This window comes from Lissotriton helveticus, chromosome 9 (genome assembly GCF_964261635.1).
Source record: "Lissotriton helveticus chromosome 9, aLisHel1.1, whole genome shotgun sequence".
NCBI lineage: Eukaryota > Metazoa > Chordata > Amphibia > Caudata > Salamandridae > Lissotriton > Lissotriton helveticus.
Window position 1 is genome coordinate 260,148,876 of NC_136070.1, and position 10,511 is coordinate 260,159,386.

At 43.4% G+C, this 10,511-nt stretch overlaps 1 protein-coding gene across 1 annotated transcript; it reads right to left on the reverse strand.

Moving 5' to 3' along the window:
- Positions 1-1,165: 1,165 nt before the first annotated feature.
- On the reverse strand, positions 1,166-10,237 carry HEATR5B (HEAT repeat containing 5B). Its single transcript, XM_078659923.1, has one exon. The coding sequence runs from the start codon at positions 10,029-10,031 to the stop codon at positions 3,885-3,887; it is 6,147 nt and encodes a 2,048-aa protein (XP_078516049.1). The 5' UTR covers positions 10,032-10,237; the 3' UTR covers positions 1,166-3,884.
- Positions 10,238-10,511: the final 274 nt, after the last annotated feature.

Sequence of the window (10,511 nt, forward strand, 5' to 3'; positions counted from 1 at the left end):
TATGTTTTGTATCTTTTCCCATTTTGATTCCATTCTACGCGTATTCAATATAAATATTAATCAATGAAACAATCGCTCAGCTGACAAATGCTTAGCCACCTAGATGGCTAGGAGCTGTGTTGTTCACATGACGGGGCAAAAGTTATAAAAGTGTTCTGATGGAGGCAGTATTGGGGTTGCGCGCTGTTATAGCACATGATAGCTATTTGGCAGCATAGCTGAGATGTGTTGGGTGCATTGTGTTGTAAGTGTTCTTTCGGGCTAACCTGCTGGCCCATAAGCAAGCATATGCAGAAAATACAACAACTATCTATGCACCGTATTACAATGGGAAAAATCTCATCACTCAACTATCTATTGTTAAATGGCACTTGTTTAGCATACAATATATAATTAGTATAGCATTAAAGTGCAGAGTGAGCTGAGACTGGAGTGCTGAAACAAATTACTATTGTATTTTCTCAGTTTATATAGGCGCCCATTGACAGGAAATGTATGTGTGTGGTGAATAGGTGATGCGAGGGAGTTCTCTTTGATGCCTCTACATACAGTTACTTGCACATTTGGCTGTGTTACTGGTGTAAGATCTTTGATGGAGAGAACGTGTGCTAAAGTCTTGCTCCCACTAAAGAAGCTTTGGGGAACAGTATTGTACACGTCTGTTCCTTCCTTGATGGGGTATCTGACAAAATATAGGTGCATGGTACATAGTTTCCAAATCCCTGAAAAGAAAGACGCTTCCAGCGAAATCCCTGAGCTTGTATTCTTATTATTTACACTTCAAATTCAGTTTGACAGGAAGTTTCCACGTTAAAGATATTTTATTCCTTTTTTACTCTTTTTGAATTGCCATTCATTTTCATCCATTGCTTTCATCTCATTCATGCTTATGACTAGTATCTTGATACTGAAAAAAGAATATACATTTTGAGTTTGTCTGTCTGGACATTCCCTTTTACATATTTAATTTCAATGATCCTCGAAACTTTTAAGGGAAGCTTTGACCTCGGCCAACAGAACTGCTGGTGACCTTCAGATGGCACTTTGCCCATCTGCTCTAACGCTGAAAACTTTCCCTTGGGTGCCAGAGTGGTTCTAAGCCACTCTTAAGCTTCACTCGCGCTGCATATAAAGTGACCATGCTCCCCCATCAAACGGATGTACATAGTGTTCGCAAGGCATTTTATTTTTTCAATCTGTTTAACATTATTTGCCGAAATGTACATCTTTCAGGCCATGAAAATAATTTAATAACTGAAAGAACTTGAACGTTTATGAACAACCTATGTAAAGAAACACAATATGACTCAGCTCTCGCATTTCTACATTTCAAAATTACATAAAAATTTTAACCAGCAACTTCAGCCAGCTTCACTTGTGCTTAAGCCAACCACTGGATTCACTCTGTGAGCTCAGTTAGTATACCAGCTACAAGTTAATTACAAGACTGCAAAGATAGTAATGCAGATAATAGGCTGATTACTCCTGCCTGGACGCCCAATGGTAAACGGAGGCTCTGAAAAAACAGACTAACGGAATTTGCAGGTAATTGGATTGTAGCTGCTGCCACAACAGAAAAAGAAAGACAGACAATATAAATTAAAATTAGGAAAGCTTGAAGACTGCTCCTGTTGGGGCCATCAAAAGAAGAAAGATTAATATGAAAAGTGATCGAGAGAAATGAAAGGCTTCTCCTATTGGGACCGGTCACATTCAAAGAAAAGAAATACTGACTAAGAGCATATTGAAGGTAGGCTTTTTTCCCCTTGACCTGTAAATTTTTCAGATATTTACAATATACAATAAAAAAGAATGATACATATGGACATATTCTACATTCAAGAGATTTTTTTAAGGAAGGCAAATGTCCATAACCAATATTTAGGCTGCATCCCACCACAAAGAATGATCGCAAAAACAGAAAAGTTCTGATACAGATCAATACCAAGAATGCTAGATAAAACAGATATAAAACAAATGTACAAGCTCATCAACGCTTGAAAGATGAGCCATACATTCACTGAAAAGTACGCGAAGCACAATTAACAACCATGCCTACAGTAGTAGTCATAATGAACATTGTCAACCGCAGAAAAGAATACAATAATCCATGTTAAAAAAATATTATATCCAAAAACATGAGAACTCAACCAACACATCCAAAAATAACTGATGGACATGAACCACATTACTGTAGTCAAAACATCATAAGGAGAGCCAGAACCAAGCAAACTTGTTGCGCCCCATAATTTATAGGAGAAACCCAGAGCACCTGAATCTTGTGCACTTAAACTTGACAAAAGCATCTGTCTAAAAGCACACATTAAACATACCATCTTAACAAAGAAAAAGTCCAGTTTTATTCAGGATTTGTTTGAATCCATGACACTTTGTCCTTTCTAGAAAAAGCAACATTAGCAACTACGGAGATCCCCTAGACGAATATCAACAACAGTGGAATGACAATAAATAGCATTCCCAGTACAAGATTATATCCAGAGAGGCAGCTAGTCAATGTCATTCTTATATTACACTGCAGTTATGCAGCTTACTCATGAACCCCTCAAGAAAATAATTATTTTTCAACTCCATCACTGGAATATAAAACAGAAAACATAAAGAAGTCAATATTCAACAAACTCAAACAATAACCCTGAACACAACACACAAAATATGCCACTATGTTGGGTAGCAATATGAAAAGACATACTTTGATACAGCAGAAAAAGAGTAGCAGCTGTTTTAAGAGAGAATGCTTAAATCTTGGCTGCAATCAGAGGATTGTGGATGAGCAGATCATCAAAGACACTAGAATAAACAGAAAGATCCTACTGTGAAACAAACACAAAACGGGAAATGGTCTGTGTTCCTGTAGCTGCCATCTACAACCTTCTGTCATGCACTGGAAATCACTAAAAGGAATCATTAAGTCACCCACTGGAAAATTGCTTATACATAGCAGAAATTTGAGCCCCAATCTCCACTCAGAGCCCAAAAAGAACTAAATCCTGCTGCCATATCCACCAGCAATATGCAAAGAAACTGAGTCACATGTCAAACGACCCACTTCTTCCCCTTTTTGTACTAGGTGGATGAAAATTGGTTTGTCACTACAGTCACAAGTGCTAAATATTTCATACATTTGACTTATTTTTTTGTGAATACAAAGAGTAATTGGTCAATTGTAAGACAAGGGTGATCACAACATGACAACTTTTTTGAAGGTATTTGTTTCTCACGTGTAAATAGAAAAAAACTTCCCGTCTTTCTTGGACCTAGCTGGACCTAGTAAAGTCACACATTATAGCTACACTTTCATTTCATAAACTAATAGTGTAATTAGACGCCTTGCCTCTATGTTGGATTTGTAAATTCTGGAAGCCAGAAACTGGAAGTATGGATTAACATAATCAATATATCATCCTTGCAAGACTGCCTGTTTTTTACCCATTAAAACAAAACAGTGTTCTTGCCTAATAAGGTAGCCCACTATTTTATCTGTTTCTTATATTTATGCCATATTTAATAAATAAACCTGTCAACGCATGCACTTAACCATGAATTGTAACAGTCACGTAAAATAAGGGGAGGACAGAATGTATTGTGAAATGGAACAAAAACCCATCAAAATGTTTCAATTAAATTAAGTACCCAAGGCTACATAATTAAAGATTAAAAGAATAAAATATGCATCCGGTTTCTTTCTTAGTTTCATAATTTAGATGCCAACAAATGCCTTTTTGGCTTGCATCTCAAAAGTGCATATTCGGGACATTCATTCTCAATACCTTCTCAAGGATTCATTTTTATTGTCAATATAAAGTACTTTCTATAGTCTCCTGGAATGCTTATTCTTCAGTTTAGGACACACCAAGAAAAACAGTTCAAAAGAAACTTGTTTTGAGTTTAATTGTTGGGGCAGCGTTAATTGTTGGTGCAGGCTGCCTAGCTGCTTCTTTTGCCTTGCTGGCCTGGCTTGCTCTGATGGCAGTCTCTAGGCGGGCTTTTAGCTCTGGTGCAGCTCCCATTATTGTCTTGAAAGCCTGGGAGTAATGGGGGCCAATTCTCATAAGGTTCTGAAGTGCAAACTCATGGAGATCTTTGGATACTGGAGAGGCTGAAGCAAAATGTTTATCATTCAGTAGATACGAGATTAAAGTTGGGACAAGTAGAGCAAGCAACTGGACTCGATTTTGTTCTTCTGTCAGGGAAACTAATGTTTCAAGGGCTTTAATTCCTTCCTGGACTGCCAAAAGTTCAGTGCTACAGGTTGGTTTATTATTTTCTACAGCTTTCAAGTTCTCAACCATAATTGGTGCCAATGAATGTATGTACGGTGTTGAGAGAGCTCGATTCGAATGCTGAAAAATAGAAAGCAGTAGCTGGTAACTTTTGGCTTGAACCCAAGGGTCACTGGAATTTAGAGCATTTTTAAATCTGGTCAAGCATCCATTTTGTAGGGACTGAACACCTATTACTTCCACGCTTGCAGACCAAAGAAAGAGGACGATAGCTGTTAGCATAGTAACTTCATCAACAGAATTGGAGTCACTTGGCTCAGAATATTCCAAGATGGATGCTAAAGCACTGCGTATAAGGCTGGTCCACTGCTTCTGAGTTTTGTCTGTCCTGGCCAGTGGTGACGACACAATGTTTTTCAGGCCCTGCAAAGCAGCACTTACTGGTAATGGAACTTGCCCATCCACACACTTTACTGCCGTCTCTTTTAGTACTTGTGTAGTTAAATACAGGATTGTTGGTAACACAGTCATGCATCCCGCTGAGGGACAAAGTGCTGGCAAGTCAGAAAGGATGGTAACAGAGACAGCCACAAGGCGAGCACTTTCCTCTGGCAGCTGTTGTGGTTTGCTGGGCATGTGATTAGGAGACTCTGACATTTTAATGCTGAGCTGAGGCAAATGTCGCACCAGAATAAACATTAATAACTCCATTGCTGCAAAGACAAGAGATTTTCCAGGGACAATGCTACCACTGTCGTCGCCTTCCCTTTCCAACATGCTAGTGTCTTTTTCCTTTGAGCCATCTTCATTTGAGACATTTAGTTTTGCTTGGGAATAATCCAGAGAGGCCTGCACAATCTGTCGAAGAACACCAGTCACAAGCAGTTGGACAAGTGGTGGATCCCAGGTAAGCAAAAGGCGATGTAGAACATTTAAAAGTTCAACACTAACGAGATAATCTTCTGCAATATGTGCTCGGGCATATGGGGAATCAAGCAATGTATCTAGTGCCTGGAGGCATGCTGTGACATGTTCTATAGGCTCTTCAGGTCTAGGACTACAGAAGAATTGTATACTGACACCCAAAATTAAATGCATGTTTTCTTTAGTTAACTCTGGCAGAGACTTTGCTGTCGAGCCAGTTCCAGGTGCTTGGTTCGATACAACCTGTGTTGTTTGCCTAGGTGCACTTTCTGTTTCTTCCGTTGACTCTGGGGTGTTAAATCCAGCAGTATTAAGCCAGAGCGCCATAGCGTGCAATATAGGAGCCCAAGAATTCTGATAATGTAATCTGGCAGTATCAATTGTCTCTGGAGTATAGAAAGCTCCACCTTCTGGTGGAAGCTGACTTGCAAATTCAGGAGGCAGTGTCAGAAGTGCATAGTCTTTGAGGGCAGCAAGCCAGAGGCTGCTAAGTGATGGTAATTCAGGTTGAACAAGTGTTATCAAGCTGTCTGGGGGCAGCTCATCCACAGTGCCATAGGCGTACTCATCCTCATCATCTCCCCTCAAACGGGATATTTTTGGTGTTGTCTCAGCCTCTTTTTTGGTTTTCATCGCCACAACATAAACCTCTGCCCAGGCTTTTAAAACAGATAGTTTTTCCATTGTTGCAGCACTCTCCCTATAAAGCTGACTTGAGGACCCTTTTCCTGCTTGGACCTTATCTAGTGAGGAGACAAGCAAAGTGTGAACACGTCGGAGATCATTGAGGTCACTTACAACTCCACTCCCAATCCATGCACTGCACACCTGACAGGCTTTTGCGGTTATATCGGAGGGTGTATCTTGAGAAAATGCTGGTCGCAGTGCTGCCCCAACATTAGCCTGATACTGCTCCAATATGACATGCCCTGGGAATTCTGGCTCTGGTACAGAAGCAAATTTTTTTATGATGTCCTCCAGAGCTTGCAGGCCTGCCATACGCAACTGGTTGCTGTGATCAGTTGATGCCATAAAAGCCATACGGATCAGGTCAGAGAGATGGAGTACTAGCAGGTCGCTTTTTTGATTTTTGAGCTTGGCTGAACGGGCATTTGCCAGATCAAAATGAGCCTGGTGGCTAGTCTCACACAGCGTGATAATGCGACACAGACATTCAGCAGCAAACACACGTGTGGCCCACCGAGGAGCTACAGATGGCTTGGCTTTATCATCATCCCCCAATGTGGTGAACATAGAGTCATCGTCCGTTTCATCCTTCTTATCAGAGTCTTCATCCCTGCCTCCCGACACTGGGGCAGCAGAACTAACATCACTTGTGGCTGCTAATACATCCTTGCAAAGCAATAACCAATGTGACAGTTTGTTGACTGCAAGAGATGAAAGCATGTGGCCCAGTGTATCGTGAATGTCAGAACACAGCTTGCGATCAATCTCACGGTCTAACATTCCAAAAAGGACGCCTTCAAGACCAGTCTCTGTTATATTTATGGCACTGTTGTCTTTGTCTTGCGAAGTCTTGGCTAGGCTCATAGCATATTCACAAACTTCTGCAGCTTCTCTTTGCGCAAGCTGCCGTAGACAAGCAACAGCAGCTCGACGTAGTAACAAATGTGAACTACACAGATGGACACACAGGGTGGGAACCAAGCTGGATAGGTTGACATGCCGCGGTGCAAACATGTGGAGCTGCTGAAGGCAAGAGATGGCAGCTGCTTGAACAAGAGAGTCAGAGTGGTCCTGCATAATTGCACAACCCACCAAACACGAAGAACGGATTGTTGAAATTGTGGCACTGTTACCTTGCAGTTCTGGCCCCACTGTAGTAATTATAGCGCCTAGACATCTTCCCAGACACTGATGTACTTCTGTGTGTGAAGGAGGAACAGTCAAAAGCAGGTTGAGGACCAAAGATAATGTTGGTTCTACATATCCACGATACATTGGTCCACTAGAGTCTACTATAAGGGCAAGAGAATGAAGAGACCATGTCTGAACTTCAGGAGAGGTTCCATCTTGTGCCAATGCCAAGAGAATACTAACACTTGTCTTCAGATGTTGCCCAGACCCAATCCCACCAACATATCGATGCAGACAGCCTAGAGCCAAAGAATGGCCGGTTCTGGACACAACATCCCGTGCTGACTTTAACTTGTCAAAGCTGTACTGAGCCATTCTTGCAATAAAGGTTGCTTCTCCAACAACCTGAGCCATTCTTCCAAGAGCTTCTCCAGCTGCACATCTCAAAATGGGATTGGAGTTATCCAATGCACCCATAACCAAGGCCAAGGCAGACTTGCGAACTTCCTCCGGTCCCAACGTGCTTTTGTTTTCTGCCAATCCCTTTAAAGCACTGAGCACAGCTGTAAAGATATTGAGCTGTACTGCCTGCTGACGCACACCTTTAGCTTGTTTGACACACTCTGCAAAATGATCCAGCATCTGAAGTCTGTGCTTGAAAGAGACATGCGGAAATACCACACCAAAGAGGGCCACAGAGGCATCAATGACAGATACTCCAAGTGGAAGAGGACCCGGTACAGCTTCTCCAGAAGGAATACGTAGATAGATCGAGGAGGGGTCATGCTCTAATGCACCACTGCCAGATGCGCTGTTTGGTTGTAGCTGATCTTCAATCGATTTATGGTCAGTTTCTTGTAACCAGGAACCAAGCAGGACGCTGTCATCATAGTGGCAAAGAGACCGTAGAAGGGATGTTGTGGTGTTGGCTGAGTTGTCCGTTAATGTAAATTCTGCAACCAGCTCACGGAGGAGTGTATTAAAGGACCCTTCATATGTTTTAGGAGGTAGCAAGGCCAGAATATCATAAAGTCTAAGGCGGACCATAGCAGCGCTGGCTTTTAGGTGAGCTCCATGGGCTTTGATCACTGAGGGAATGTGAGACAACATTGTCATAGCACACTCGATAGGCGTCATCAGTTTCCTAATCACATCCTCGGTAAGGAGTTCAGGGCAGTGGGCAACAAAACTTCTCATTGCACAAAGCGCTCCAGCCCGCCCTTCAAGTGTCACTTGCCATGTAAAAGAGTCTCCTTGTGCTTTTTCTGCCTCCAGCTCTTTTATGGAACGGGGAAAGACATTTCTCCACAACAAAAGCATTTTAGGGAGATGGTAACGCACAACTGATGGTCCCAAAGTCATTAGTGCACCAAGTAACAGCCACCCAGCTTGGGTGCGCTGCAATGACATCCTGCTATTCTGCAAAGCAGTGCGCAACAGATCTTCAGCAATACTAACAAGGACTTTTCCTTTAGCATGAGGGATACCCAGAGGACACTGGTATACACCACCTAGCAGAGCTGCCATTGCAAAACTGTACCCACTAACAGCTTCTGGCGAGGTCTTTAGGCTGTTAATTCTTTCGGCACATCTATCCAACAGTGGTGTGAGTTGGTAAGGCAATGCCACAGCAACACAACGCATACACCATGCAGCAGCAAGTCGAGCAGCCATGCTTGGATGAAGGAGGACAGAGGTTACAGTCTCCAGAAGACCTACAGAAGGTTCTTGAATGAGAGGGGAGGCTGTGGCATTCAGACTCTGAACCAGGCTGCCTAGCTCCTGAAGGGCACATACCATGACATGCTGACTTGATGCCACATCAGAAGTTCCAGTCTTATTTTCATTGTTGGCGTCATTTACCACAGCTTCCACTGACCTCATTTGTTTACCGATGGCCTGGCAGATCTCTGTGGCAGCAGCAATCTGGGCTTTCTCTCCTAACAAACTGCCTACTGTAGCCCTCAGGATGAAAGAAACACATCTTCGTGAGTATACAGCCTCTACGTGAGTTTGAGTTGCCCTGGGATGGGAAACAAGATCCAATACATGGGACAAAAGTATTGGAAAGTTGCGCTCCAGCCATTGTCCTCCTAAAGCTGTGACAAAAACAACGTAGGCTTGGGTCACTCCAACTCGAACTTCTCGACTGATTGATGCTCCGCCTTTTAGCATCTCGCCTCCACTCTTAAGGAACCCTGAGCCTCCTCTCAGGAACCCAGTAGCCAGCAGCTCCAACACTTCTTCTAACGTTGCCCTCTTGATGTTCTGTCGCATCACTGTTGCTTGCTTTGGCATTAAGGCGGTCGCCATGACTGTTCCCAAGAGTTTAGATACTGCAACGCGTACACCGTAATTGGAGTTCTCCAAAGCTTTGAAGCAGAGGGTGGCCACGTTTTCAAGCTCTGCTGTCCACATGAACACTGCTTCATTCTGTAACTCGAGGAAGCACTTGGCCACTGCACATCGCACCGCCATGGACCTGTCTGTCAAGAGGGAGCGGGCATTCTTGTAGATGTCACGGTGATAGGACGCAGCAGCACCTCCCAGGCCACCCAGGACTTTCTGCAGGCTGTGCAAGATCTCGCTCCGACCCTGGGACTCTGCGCTTTTTAGAGACTTTAGGAGATTATTAATGGTTTCTGGAAAAGTGCTTCCCAGCATTCGGCCCATTTTCCCGTAAAAAGCGCCAACGCATGCCACTGCAGCCAGCTTGGTTGGCAGGTAGGCTGCGGTGTCATCCTTACTCTTGATTATCTCGTTGCACTTGTCCAGGGTTTGAAATACAGTAAAAGTGTCTCCAATACTGTACAGCGTTGCAAGATTTTCAGCTAATAGTTTCCTTGTCGGCGGCCCAGGGGAGCTGCCGATCAGCCCAGTCAGCTGCTCAACCAGCTTCTTTTGTTTTTCTTTAACATCTGTCTTGTTGGCAGCAACAATGACCTTGTCCAAAAAACGAAGCCATTCAAAGACGAAAACTGGCTTCTTCGGTTCAGGGATTTGTGCCAACGCCTCTTCATTGAGCAGCAAACTGTGGGCGAGCTCCATTGATGCGAATTGGTCCCCCAGGCTCTGGTACGTGACGCCTGCAAGTGCTCGCCGAGCACTGTCCCTTTCTCCTGCCGCTGTTCCCCGGGACCCAGTCCACCCAGCGCCAGCCGCTGCTTCCGCTATCAGAGGTTTGACAGCGCAGAGGGGGCTAGGAAGGAGCGACCGGCAGGTGTAATAGAGATGGCAGAAACACTACTCTTACAAGGAAGAAGGGAGCTGATAGGAAGACGCCTTTGAGAGACCTAGAAATGGAAGACAGACTAGCGAGAGATCGCAACTTTCGTAACGCTATTTTCTAATCAAAGGTTTTCCGTTAAGCTCTGTGGGCCCCAAACGGTTAATCGTTATGGAAACAAAAGAAGGACAATACCGCGTTTTTTCTGCAGTGGCCAAAGAGATTAACGATGAGTAAATTAAATAACATATATCTGGTGGGGTATTGTTTGTACGGAAGCAAAAAACTGAGCGCAGCGGTCG